Source organism: Catharus ustulatus, chromosome 3, assembly GCF_009819885.2.
Source record: "Catharus ustulatus isolate bCatUst1 chromosome 3, bCatUst1.pri.v2, whole genome shotgun sequence".
Classification (NCBI taxonomy): Eukaryota; Metazoa; Chordata; class Aves; order Passeriformes; family Turdidae; genus Catharus; species Catharus ustulatus.
Window position 1 is genome coordinate 46,235,208 of NC_046223.1, and position 13,876 is coordinate 46,249,083.

The window sequence follows — 13,876 nt, forward strand, 5'->3', positions numbered from 1 at the left end:
TATGCAAAGTCTGTGCACAGCCCACACTGTCTGAGATTCACAGCAACTGCAGTGCCTGTTGGGGCAAGAGCTGATAGACATGGGGGCACACTGAACCAAAGAAGAGAAGTGCAGAATCTGAAGAGAATACATGTCCATATCATACCACAGAGTCCTAAACATCATGTATTAGAAAGGGTGGTTGCACAAGCCCTCATCTCAAATTGGAACATTAATGTGTGACAGTCACAGCTGCTAGCCAGAGCATATCCTGCTTTACTTCTGACTGCGCCCAAAACAGCAGACAAACCCTATGAGGAGGCCACAGAAATCTCACATCTTCTCCAGGGAATCAGCTGCCCCCACTTCACACCTTTGCATCACACAGCTCCTTTCACTAGTCACACAACTGAGGCATATGGTTTGCCTAACCTGGGACAACTGGACCCCAGGCTGAAACAGATCCTGCAAAGAAAATACATTCCAAGCCACAGCTGACAACTTGACCCTAAATTACATTTTCTTCCACTGCAAGACAGAGAAGCACCCTGAAAGCTGTATCTAAAATGGGGTGCATGACTCAGATTAGAGCCTCTTTCTAGAACTGCACCTGCTAACCGATGAACACTTACTTCATCACTAATCTTTGGACAGTCTGTTCACAAAACAAAATTAACCCAAAAATATTATCAAAATCGTTCTTCAGCTCTACTTACAAGAAGCATGTACTTTCAGAGGACCTGGGTTGTTTTACTGTAGTGCTTTCACATGTACTAGCTTCACCACTCTAAAGTGAGAAGATGAGGTTACAAAGATTTCTTGATGAGGGATTTAATAAGGAATTATTACTTAATTTTTTAAAATCAGGTTTCATATAAAAACCTGGAACGCTTTCATAAAAAAAAAAATCCCCTTGCCTTACCAAGATGAAGACAAAGAAGAGCACCTTGCATCAGAGTACGTACTAATACTGTTACATTCATATGCACTACTTACAAGATAAATTGCACCACAACACACTCTCAGAGACTGCACAGTTGATGTTCCACAGAAGTACTAGAGGAGAAACAAGGAAGAAAGCATACTTGTCCAGACTAGATTTCCTACTAGCAAACTTTTCTCAGAAGGACAAGTGAGCTCAAGCAGCTAGCAAGCTTTGGCAAATTCACTGAAAAGATCCAGTACACTATGCGTAGCTGCTAAAAAGGGAGAATTTTTAATTTCTTTTTTCTGTGATTAAAGAAAGGAGAAAAACTAGTCTGATACTCAAATACTGGAATATTAGATGGGGATTCTAGTTTGCTTTTTTTTTTAGTAATCCCTCCCCTGCCACCCCATGACATACATTACTCTCCAGGACCTGAAATTTTCCTGCCCATTTATTTCAGTGGTTGACTGTAAAGTATAAAATTTGTAATATGAAGTAGTGTTTCAACAAACTTAGACAGAAATTAGCACTTTCACGTGCAGATTTCTGAAGGAAAGAAGTGATGAAAATAATAATCCTTAGCTTTAAACATTTTAAACATTCAAGAATAACTTGTGATGTTGTACTGTAATGACACACAGTTTCAACAATCTAACTTGCTTTTTTAATATGCACCCTCTAATTACCGGGCATACACTGCAGAAGAACACTTACACAATGAAATGTTCTTGGCACTGGGAGCTGAAGATTAAAATTACAGCAGAAGGAACTGGCACCATATGACCAAAAGAAGTTTTAATTACATAAAAAGCACACATAATTCAGAACATCACTGGTCTGTCGGAAGAAGTACAGTTTCTCTGTATTTCTCTACTTTTTCTGGTTAACACATGGTAACATAAGCAGGTCTCTCTAACATGGCAGAGATTTCTACCATTCCTTTTAACTACAAGCCAGGCTCCACTGAACACTACCATTCAGAGACCTTTGTCAGAGACACACATCACCTGAATCTCAGGAGCTAACAAGATCCTTCAGCTAATGCTGTACTAATGCTGTATTAGCTAATGTTGTAATGCTGTACAGCTTCTGCACTTTCTGTTTACTCTTTAAAACAAAAAAAAGTTCCACAGTTTTTAATGTCACTGTTCCAGAGCATTTTAAAAAAACCCCAACTAATGAAGATGAATATCTAGTTTACCCAGCTTCATTCCAAGCACCCGAAAGAATGTGAGCATGCCCACACACACATTTATTCTGAATTCCAGACTGATACTGAAATTGTGGTAAGAACAATTAGTAGTTATTTAGAATTTCTGCTCAAACTTATGAATTTAAATAACAGGCTATTAAATGGCATACTTGACCAAAGGGGGAAACAGGAAAGTCAACTCTGAGGAGCAGAAGAATGACAGAATTAAAAAAACCCTGGATGATTAGCAAATCCTACTTCAGTACATTCCCTGTACTGTACATACAGTACTTGTGCCCACTAAGCAATCTACAATCAATAAGGAGAAGAGGGAATTGCTTCCTACCCTGTGGGCTAAAGCTGAGGCTTACACACCCTTTCTGTCAAATCCATAAACTTAAGTAATTTTACATGTATGAAAAAAATTAGCCACATTTAGCAGTCCATGCACAGTCCCAGAGCTAAATCTCAGTATTTTTCAGTGAAGAATCCTACTCCTCCCCCAAACCTTTTCAGAGGACTCTTTTGAAACACCAGGTAAAAATATAAACTCAAGTCCTGACGCCAGTAAGACCAAACAATCAATACTCCTTACTTCTCAAATGATTGCAAGTTAACTAAAAATACTTTTATTATCAAACATATCCTAGTCACAGAAATAATGCCTCTGACATCAATCTGCAGATTTGTTTAAAATGCAGAGTTAAAAATTTGGAATCTTGATTTCTCCTTTAAGAACTGGGCTGCTGGGATCTTCAAGGTGAAGAAGACTCATTTTTGACTTCTCATTTCTTCAGATTTGAAGTAGTACTGCTCAAATAAAAATCTGATCATTTCACCTCACAGCATGGATAATAGCATGGTATATGCTCAAAAAAAAAACAACTTTTATGCTTACACGTGAATTCCAAAACAAGAGCTTAAAAAGCAAGAAACCTCTTGGAATCGTACACACAGTAGTCTTCAGTGAGTAGGATGAAGATTTCAGCAAAGTGCACTCCATGGGAGTCCTCCTCAATAAGAACTGGACCAAAAGGCAAGTCACACCACAGCTGCCACCTTCAGCAGGTTGCATCTCCCCTCATATCTTGACTTCACAGCCTACTATGCTTACAGATGTTGCCTGAAGAAACTTTACCTGTAGATCAGTGTAGATCAAAATTCTACAGAAGATCAGTACCAAAACTGAAAAGCGAGATTCCTCCTCGGCAGTAACTCAGGTGTGCCTGGAAATCACTAGGCCTTGATGCAAAGAGGTGAATTCAAGGCAGCAAGAGAAGCATCACACTTCTCTGTTACCTTTGCTAGCAGATCTTGCTAGAACTGGATAAATTATATTTGTCCTGCCCTCTTGGTCAGAGGCAAGATGCCCAGATGACAGATGAAGGTTACAAGAACCTCAACTTTCCCAGAAAAGGAAAAACAAGAAAACAGTACCTCAGACTTGTCTCAGACTTGTGTGGGTTTTTTTTGGTGTGTTGTTGTTTTTTTTTTTTTTTTTTTTTTTTTTTTTTACAGGTAGTAATGAAGTTAAAAAGGTAATAGTTAAGGACTATTAGTAAGTTATAAGCTGCTCAAAAATTTCAGTTTTCTCTACTGTTTTCAAAGTTTCATTAAGTTTTAAATGGCAAAAAAAGATGTCCGAAATAGCAAGAGAAATACTTCAACTTATTTCTATTAATGCTAGACTAAAGACAATAAAAAAAGCATATGCTCCTCCTTTATATTAAAGAAAGCATAAGAAGCCACTATGCTAAGAAGAGCCTGGCTGGGAAGTTTAGGGCAGCCTCAGGGGGAAGTGGGGTAGGTAGGATAGATACGAGATCAGATGAAATGCAGTTATTAGCTGTGCACTTATTTGTCACTAATAATCTTGTTGCTTTCCAGTTAAATACCCTGCTGTACTCTGTGCTTCACTGACAAGAGTGAGTTCACAGCCTCAGCTGAATGCACTACTCAAATACTGAATCACAGAAAATCGGCTTAAGAGAGCCAGAGGAGGAACCTGAAAAGCGTGATGTGCCACTTGCATGGAAGATCGAAAAGCAAGATGGGGAATAAATGAAGCCTTCTTTGAACAAGTCATTTTAAGATGATTTTCAAAGCAACTAAAGCCCTGCATTTATATAGTGTTAAAAATCTAAATTTCATACAGTACAATGACCTTCACAGAACAGCAATACTGAAAGTTTAGGACTCCAGATGTCTATTAATAGTTTTTAAAATTCATAAGTGTATTTGAGAAGTAATTCAAGAAGTAATCACTAACTAAAACTCAAGTTACCTCACGTTCCATCCACAGTAGTGCACCAAGTAAAGGACTTCTCCACCTTCGATGTCAGAATCTTTAATACTAGCTTCATACATTTTTTGATTTTTCCCTCTTCCATACCGCACTTGGACTTTCATGCCTGGTGGATAGCATTCAAACTCTTCTTCCTCATTGTTATTGTTGTCTTCTTCCTCCTCCTCCTCCTCTTCCTCCTCCTCTGCTTCTTCTTCATCTTCATCTTCTTCCTTATTCGTGTCATCTCTTGAAAGGTTTAAAAAATTGTAGAGTTAATATGAGATACTTGATAAGCTTTTCAGTTCCAAACCACATATATTGATAAATATTGTGGATGCATTAGAGAGTGGGTAACAGGAGGCTCCAAATATGTGAAACTGTACTACAGCTGAGTAATATCAGCAAAATAGGATATAGCAACATACACAAAATCCAGTGACTGTAAGGTGCAAAAGTGACTAAAAAAAAAAAAAAAATCCATCAAAATTTGTATGAGTAGAAGTTGTTCAAACTCATCTTTATATGACTCTTGCATGCAGTCTCTTTGTTTAAATATAATTTTCTGACTTAAAATTAATTCTTTTCCATATAGAGAAAATTTCCTAAATTCCATTTTTCAACCTACAAGTTTTACAAATGCTTCTTGAAACTTGCTTCTCAAAAAAATCCTTGTTTCATTACAATACATAAACTCTATCTCAACAGCTTGAAGTTACTGCAACCACAACCAGATTTTGGACAAAAAAAAACCCCAACACCTTATGTGACTGTATTAGCAAATTAAACAACCTGTGCTAATTTATGACCTTGTCACTCCTTGCCGATTATGCCAAAGTATTCTAAATATGTCAAACTTGCATTTAATTACTATATAAATACACAAGCAGGTGTTCACTGCTTTCAGAAGTAAACTAATTTTGAACACATCTTTAGATATTTTGGACCAATTTTCAGAAGCAATAATAACCCACAAATCTTGCTAGTTTCAGTCAATGGTCGCTACAGGCTGCTCAGTTATCTGAAAATTATCTGCAATCAGCTTAAAGAGGCAGACTACATTACAAAAGTTAATGAGGGAAAATATCTCCTAATCTTAATTAGACTTATAAAGCAGTATTATTGGCCCTCATATCATTCTAATCACACACTCTGTGCAACAGAGAACAGATTTAGTTGCTGACTAAATTCACAACAACTGCAGACTGCCAATAATCAAAAAGCCGGATATGTGGAATAGGTAGTTTGGATGTCTGGATAAGAGAATGTAAGTACTGCTCCAAGTCTGAATCACACCAGTATTTTAGTTAAGCCCACAAACAGAGAAGGTTGTATTAATAATCTAAACCTTTTTGTAACATTTTCAGTAGAAAATACTCAGCTAAACCAAGCTACTTTCTCTCTGTGAAAGGATGCTCCTTTACAGAAGTGTATTACTATCTAATTAGCTGGCAAAAGGTAATTCAGAACAATATGCTAAATTCAATCCCACTGATTTAATAAAATTACTTCAGAAATGAATGTTGTCACATATGTATTTATATATGCATAGCCACACTAAATATACAAATACACATATGTATATATACACATGTGCATACACAATGAGACACAGGCTAAAAAAATCCATCTTTGTCTATTAAGTACACCAAGTCACAGAAGACATATTTATTCAGGGATATATGGCATGGACCATGCAGTTTAATTCTAGAAAGCCAAGATTTTGATTTTATTTTTATGCATATATATGTATGTGTATATGTATAAATATACACACACACACAAAGTCTTGACCTTCCAGGAGATAGATAGATAGATAGATAGATAGATAGATAGATAGATAGATAGATAGAACTACATACTTTCAGTGAACTACTTTGCCAGTGAAGCTAAAACCAGAGTTTAAAATGCAACATGAATAAACAAGCTTTGAAAGCTCACTTAAAGCAAAATTTACTTTCCAAGGAAATCAGGAAAAAAGGTGCCAAAAGGTTCAGATGAAAAATTCCTGAACAGAATTCCACACCTAACAACAAAAAGCACCAACTAGTAATTGAAAGTATTTTAAGTTATACTTTCTGCTGCACCAAACAAAAACTCCCAGCCAATTTCAGTTTAATGGGTATTATCATACAAAAGCTAAAAAAAAAATGAAATCAGAAGCAGAGCCCCCACTCCTCCAAGAAGAAGATGAGCTTGTGATTTTCCATTACTAAATACACTTCATAACAAATTTTGCCTTTTTTCTCTCTCCAAGATCTAGGGGCACAATCCTCAAATGCTGTCTGCAAAGTAAAGTATGCCTATACTGGAGATTCAGGATTTTCCAGACACTGGCAAGTGGCTTTTTGAAAGCTGAACAAATCTGGAGTCTCTCTCATCTTAATCACCCTACGGCTTTCTTAGTGTCCCAACATATCCTACAAAGACTCTGTGAAAATACCAGAAATTGGTACCTCCTGGAAGAGATGTGTGAAACCATCATTATGAAGTTGAGTAACTTGGATGGTGAAGGAGATGTGAACAGCAGGCTGAACACAGTTGGAGGGGGCATGTCAGGAAGCAAAAGCAAAATGGAAGCAGAAATGGCTGTAATTAAAACATGTTCTAAGGAGTGACTTGGTTAGCAATCATAAGCTCAAGATTTTAGGAAACCAAACATAAGCAAAGAACGTTAATCGTTTTGAAGCAGGAAAAAACCAACACACTCATATAGCTCTTGAAACAAACAAAACAAAATGCCAAAAAAGCCACAAAAAAAGCCCCAACAAAAAACCCAAGAACACATACCAACGGTTGTAAGGAAGATATTGTCTTATAATGCCATAAATAGTTCAAATCTGGCAGTGCAGACAAAGGGGAAGCCATGACTGCCAGAAAACAGGTTTCTAAGAGGAAATTGTCATTGTAGGCATCCAGTACGCAGTCATAACTTCATTAGTCCATGTATGTATGCATGAGATCATTGGATTTTCTTCAATGCTGTTTAGTCAAAATCCCATTTGGGGGGAGGGCTTGGGGAAAAGGTAAAAAAAAAAGAAAAAGAAAAAAAGAAACCAACCTCTTGGCAGCAGACATTAATTGTGAACTTCAAACCAGTACCAAGCATTATCTACCACAAAGCTGCAACAATTTCAAGAACTCAAGCAGCAGCTGATGAAACAAGGCAGCAGCAGATGTGCATACAGTGTACGGCAGACACAACAATACAAGTGTAACTGTTACAGAATCCAAAGTATTGCTACAAAACCTATCAGGACTCAAAAGCATTTCAAATTACAACCACAGACTAAGAAGAATACCTCCACCCCATCTCACAAAGATTGGAAACATAAACCTTCAGAAGCAAGAAATGGACGAACTAAAATGCAAAACTATTTGTTAATAAAGTAAAACCATTAAAATATTTAGATCATACAAATATTGCTTATCACTAGTTTCAAAGGACAATGCAAAATCCTCAAAAGGCTAAAACCACACACACAACAGGTCATCCTCAGTCAATACAAAGATTTAACACCAACGAGCCCAGAATTAAGTGTATTAACAACCAGATGTAGGTAATAAATGAAACATTGCTGCTCTTACACCCCTCAAGAAAATGCAGCACCATGCAGATATCTTTCGACCCGCAGTCTGGCACTAAACATGAGCTGTAACAAAGCCCAGGTGAAACCTGTGAGACAGAGTATGATTTGGAACATTTTATCTGCCTCCTAGGATTCCTGCAGGAATCTAACCCTACTCCAATACACTTCCCCTGATGCACCAAATTGGTACACACAGCAGGTGAGAGGGCACATGCAAGATTATTTTTTCAGGGGTTATTCTAAAATTTGAGGAAGCAAGATTATTTCAATTATTGGCTCAATTAAGTCATTACAGTTAATTGAATCACTATCAAAAATAAACTTTGGTATAACTGACATTTCAAGTTTAGAAATTAGCTTCTAATTTTGTTTCCTGCTTTTTGTTTTTTTCTTTTTCTCATCCTGGAGCATAATTTAACCCGTACTTATCATAATACAGAGCTGAAAGATGTTCAGTCTCTCTTCACAATGTTCATGACAGATATATTAAGGTGACCTTAAGTTTTAAGGCAGAGAGGTCATTAAGACTTTTACTCATGCCTTGACAACAGAATCTCATCTTTAATTACACAAAATAACAATTCCACAAAAATCACCAGTATTTGTCCTCCCTCTTGTCCTCGTTTTGCCTGGGATAGTTTGTTTCCCCTTGGTACCACAGTGCTCTGTTTTGGATGCAGGGTGAGTGCAAAGTGAGCCAGTGCATTGTACACAATTGCCAGCTGGGTTAAACCACAGAACCTCTGAAGCTACAAAGAAAATCTGAAAGTAAAAGCCCAGGGAGTTCTGTCGACACACAGAAAGATGGAATAAATGCAGTTAGGGTCCCTTGTCCCAAGGGAAGGGGAAGGCACTACTACCTCAATCTAGTGTAGTACAGTACACCTCAATCATGCAAGCACATAGTCTGTAATCAGTGTGTTCCATTGCTGCCAAAGACAGGTGAGAGGACCTCACGCTTCTCATCATTCAGCCACATGTTTATTGCTCTCTCATCATTCAGCCACATGTTTATTGCTTAAAAGGATAAAGGCTGGCTCCAAAGTCTGCCTGAAGAGTACAGCCCTTCCTGTTTTTACAGCACTGTTTCATGCTCATCATGGAAGCATCCAGTATCTGAGGATTGTTTAAAGGCTCCCACACATGTAGGCCTCAGTGACAGCCACCTTGGTTAATAACCTGCACAGTGACCATTTGCTATGTAAAATATTATGACAGAACCACTATTCCCAAATCAGATGTTTCCCTTCCATTCAATACAAAGAACCAGTACATTTACACTGCCACTCTTACCCTTTATTATTGCAGCTTATTTTGCTGTATCAAAAGCAATCATTACATGTATGTATGAATCAGTTTGTATTCTATATTAAGAAAAAGAAATCAATTAGACTGTTTCTGAAAATATGACTATGCAAGAACTCCTTTCCTCAAAGACAGCTGAAATACATAGACACACATCACAAATTAGAGCATTGAAATATATTCCTATAAATAAAATTATTAAGCACAGTTCTTATAAGCATTTTTCTTTTGCATACATAAGAACAATCTAAGATTCTGAGCATATATTTACACTACACAAGCACTGAACATGACACATAGCTCTCCATTTTCCCAAGTAAATCAATTCTACATAAACTTGAATCAAAGTGGAGAAAGCTATCTCAACTATATAGTTCTCAACTCTTCAGAAGCTAAGAGATATGTCTGTTATATACTACAAGATTCTAACCTTCTTGGTACCATTTCAGATTCACCACCACAAAGATGTGTCATTTCAACAGATAAGGAACAGAAGAAAATATTGCCTCTAACAATGTCTTTCTCTCATATGTGAAATGGAGCTTCTGACTGTTACATAAGGCCATTGTAAACTGCTTTCAGAAAATCCCTAATAGCTTCTATCAGAAAATTCAAAATACAAAAAGTTTCAGCAGCAGCACAGGCACAGCAGGTGCTCTTACCCCAGAGAGGCAATAAACCTTAGCAAAATCCTTCACATGAAACAATGTCCATCTTTACTTAGTGTTCAATTACTGCCTTTATTAACCTAGTTCCATCCTACTGCTTAGAAGAGGGGAAATGTTACTACTTCATGAAAAATGCATGTAATAGCTTTAAGATTTTCCCTTGCAGGAGAATGAATGGTTGATAGTCTTGAATGGAGTTAAACCAACAACTAAATGTTTAGCATTTTCATTTTGTGATATTGCCAAAATATTACAGTACCAGCTGCTAGAAAAACACACCATAAAGACCTAAACAAGCAGTATCAGACAACCAACAATCAGAAGTGTTTAGGTTTCTAAAGCATTCCTTAAGGACATTTCTTCATGCATTCCTTGGAGAAAATAAAATAATTAGACTGTTTTCAAGAACAAGAAACAAATAAATCCAAGAAGTTTCCTAAGGCCAAGGAAGGACTTGTGAAAATCACAGTTTTATGAAGGAGAACAAGGTAAGATCCAGAGATGACAGCCCTTCCTGGTGTTAAGGCAGCACCTCAGCCACAAGAAGCAAAATACAAGAACAAAACCTTTTGCAATGTCTATGTACTGCAACTGGGATTCTTAAAAGAATTTTGCCTGGACACCTCAAAAATCCAAATACTACCCACATACAAGTCTGCTGCCACCTGGTGTTGAGAAGCAAAACTTATCCAGATTCTCAGCATTTAACCTGTCGTTTCAGTATGAAGTTCTCGACAGTGGTCTGTCCCAGGTGCCTTAGAGCGAAGTGTTAAAACCAAAATAAAATATAAAACCAACGAAAAAGAATTTCTCAATAAAAACTCCAAAACCAACACAGAAATTTGGGGTTGAGTTAACTATGTGGGGAAAAAAATCTTACTAATATTGGTTCCATAGCAATTAACCTACACTTCAAGTTTCCAAACTGCACCTACTATGAAATTTTTAAAGATTTATCTTTCATTCCATTAGCCTGTACTAAAAAACCCACACCTTCTAAAAACTCCACTAGGTTCCTGGCCTCAGTCTCTTTGGAACACATTCAACTGTCTACACTGTTCATTGTGTAGAAAAAACCTCAGTTTCCAATTTGTTGACTTTGACTCAAGCGTTCAACAAGTTAAAACAATTAATATTATTGGATGCTACAAAGGAAACAGCACACCAGCTATGCAATGCTACATTTGAAGATCATGACTTCCACAATATGAAATTTTTGGGAACCTCTGAGGAAGGAGGATTTTGAACTTTCTTGTTTATTCATTGGCCAAGTATAACTACTTTTTTTGATGTTATGGAAAAGGATGATTTACAAAGTCAGTTTTGTAAAGGACCCTCTGGGGAACGTAACACATTACTGGTTTTTTTAAAAACTTGTTTTAATGACCACAAGTTGTACAAGCTGTATCTAGCACAGGTATCTCCCATTAGCCACAGGAAAAAAAAATGCAAAAAGCGAACAAGAAAAACATGCACAGAATGTAAGCCTCAATGCCCTGTGAATCTCTGCTTTGTGTTCACAGATACACAAGCAGGCAAGAAATTGGCACTCTCGGGAAGAAAGGAAGAGAAAGTTGAGCCTTTCTACCTCTTCATCATATTTATTAAAGTCTGTGTAGATAGGACCATACAATTCAAGCGGTAGCAATCTCAAAGGTTTGAGACACATGGGATTGCACAGAGAAACAAAACCCATAGAAAATAAACAACCCTGGCTTCCAGTACTATTTCCAGTAGTATTTCCTGAGATCTGGAAGGTGGGAGTTTCATCCAGTCCTCCCATAAGAAAGTCAGCAAGAAGAGACTCAGAAGTTTTTCCGTCCTCATGGTTCCTTGCGTCTACAGACAAACAAGCTACATGAAAATGTCCAAAGTCCTACAGATATAAATGCAAATATAAAACTCTACAAGTTTGCCTAATATAGCATTAGATTTAATTTGTTTAGCTATTTTGTTAGGACTGTGAAGGACAAATGGTCCATTACTTTAAAAGCATTCAAGAAAGACATTTTAAAAACACCAAGTAACAAAATTTCAGTCTGAATTTCACACCAATCTATTTTGATTACAGTAATTTCACGAATACAAGCCGCACCAATTTGACCAAAATTTTGGTGGAAACCCGGAAGTGCGGCCAATATTCCGGGGCGGCTAATACATTAACAAAATTCTAAAAGCTGCCAACACGGAAGTGAGAGCCCGCGGCAGCCCCAAGCCAAGCTGGAGCCCGGCCGGCCCCGGCAGAGGTGGGAAAGCCTGGCAGAGGCGGGGCCAGCAGGGCGGGGGAGCCCGGGAGAACTGGGGCTAGCAGTGCAGGGGAGCATGGCAGAAGCAGGAAGGCCGACGGGTGGGGCTGCCTGGCAGTGGGGGAAGCCCAGCAGAATCGGGGCCAGAAGCATGGGGGAGCCCGGCGGTGCGGGGGCCTGCAGTGCCGGCCAGGGCGAGGAAACGCGGCGGTGGTGCAGACGGGAGGGGGTGGCCGGCGAGCCCGGCGGCGGCGGCAGCAGCCCGGCGGCGGGGCTAGGGAACGCGGCGCGCCGCGGCCGGCGAGCCCGGCGGCGGGGCTGGGGAACGCGGCGCGCCGCGGCCGGCGAGCCCGGCGGCGGGGCTGGGGAACGCGGCGCGCCGCGGCCGGCGAGCCCGGCGGCGGGGCTGGGGAACGCGGCGCGCCGCGGCCGGCGAGCCCGGCGGCGGGGCTAGGGAACGCGGCGCGCCGCGGCCGGCGAGCCCGGCGGCGGGGCTAGGGAACGCGGCAGCGGGGCGGTGCTGACGGGAGAGGGGGGCCAGCGAGCCCGGCGGCGGCGGCAGCACCACCCGGCCAGCCCCGCCAAGCCGTGGCGCTGAGCTGGGCCACCCGGCCCCGTCGGCAACCATGAGCGGGCCGAGCCTTCCTGGCCCCGCCCCGAGCCAGTAAAGCCCGCTATGCCGCGATCCTGTTACTAATTGGCCAATTTGTGAAAGCTGCGCACAGATTCTCGCTACGAACGAAAGTGCGGCTAATATTCGGGGTGCGGCTTATCTATTGACAAAGACAGCAACATTGTCGAGGCACCGGGGGTGCGGCTTATAATCCGTGCGGCTTGTATTCATGAAACTACTGTACATTTCAGGTACTGGTGTGTGTGATTAGTTTTCTACCTTAAAAAATGCCTATTTTCATTTGCATTTCACTTCAACAAAGAATTCCAACCACAACATTTCCACCTTTGTATAAATTCTGCCACTTCTAATCCATGAAGCTGGCTATAGGGAAGTACAGCATCTAATACAATGCCCCCTAGGATTCCTTTAAGCCTTTCTGGTATAAATGCTAAGAACATTGTTTACCATTTAGGGTGACAGTGTCATTTTTAAAAGCTCTTTAAAGCTGATAAAAGTACATTTTGTACTTCTTATCAATCCGAGAGGATAGAAGGGAAAAGTAATCATGCTAACTGCTGCTACAGTAACACTGGTTATAAATACTTACAATTACCTGCTATAAGTGTTCCATTTTTGTAATTTAAATTATTCCTTCAAACCTAGAATAGCTCTCAGCAATGACCACATCACCGCCTACACCTTTTTTAGAGTTAAGCTTTCTATTCTTAGCAACTCGTTACAATCATCCATGAGTCATAATAGCAAAATACTAGTTGGAAGAGTTTTCCACTGGGATGAGTAAGGAGGAGCAGAGGGAAAAGAATTCACTACTCAATTGCTATCTGGTGAATTGGGAAAACCTAAAAGGAAGTAAGTATTTTCTACAGATTTTTGTTGCTTTCATAAATAAAAAACTAGGAACAATCATAACATTTTTAATGTCATAAATAATGCAAATTGTCACGAATTGGGATTAAAAACACCCCAACTTAAAAAAACAAAAATAAAGGATTACTGAAAAAGAAATGCTAAGTTTCCATGTACCATTTACAACTGCAGCATGGTAAG

The 13,876-nt window shown here is 39.4% G+C and overlaps 1 protein-coding gene across 1 annotated transcript in view; it reads right to left on the bottom strand.

The window, feature by feature from the left end:
- Nucleotides 1–13,876, bottom strand: part of ARID4B (AT-rich interaction domain 4B) — a 91,870-nt gene that overhangs the window by 13,887 nt on the left and 64,107 nt on the right. Inside the window, exon 17 of the mRNA XM_033054992.1 lies at nt 4,384–4,632. Within this exon, the coding sequence (XP_032910883.1) occupies nt 4,384–4,632 (249 nt within the window). The remainder of the gene's footprint in view (nt 1–4,383; nt 4,633–13,876) is intronic.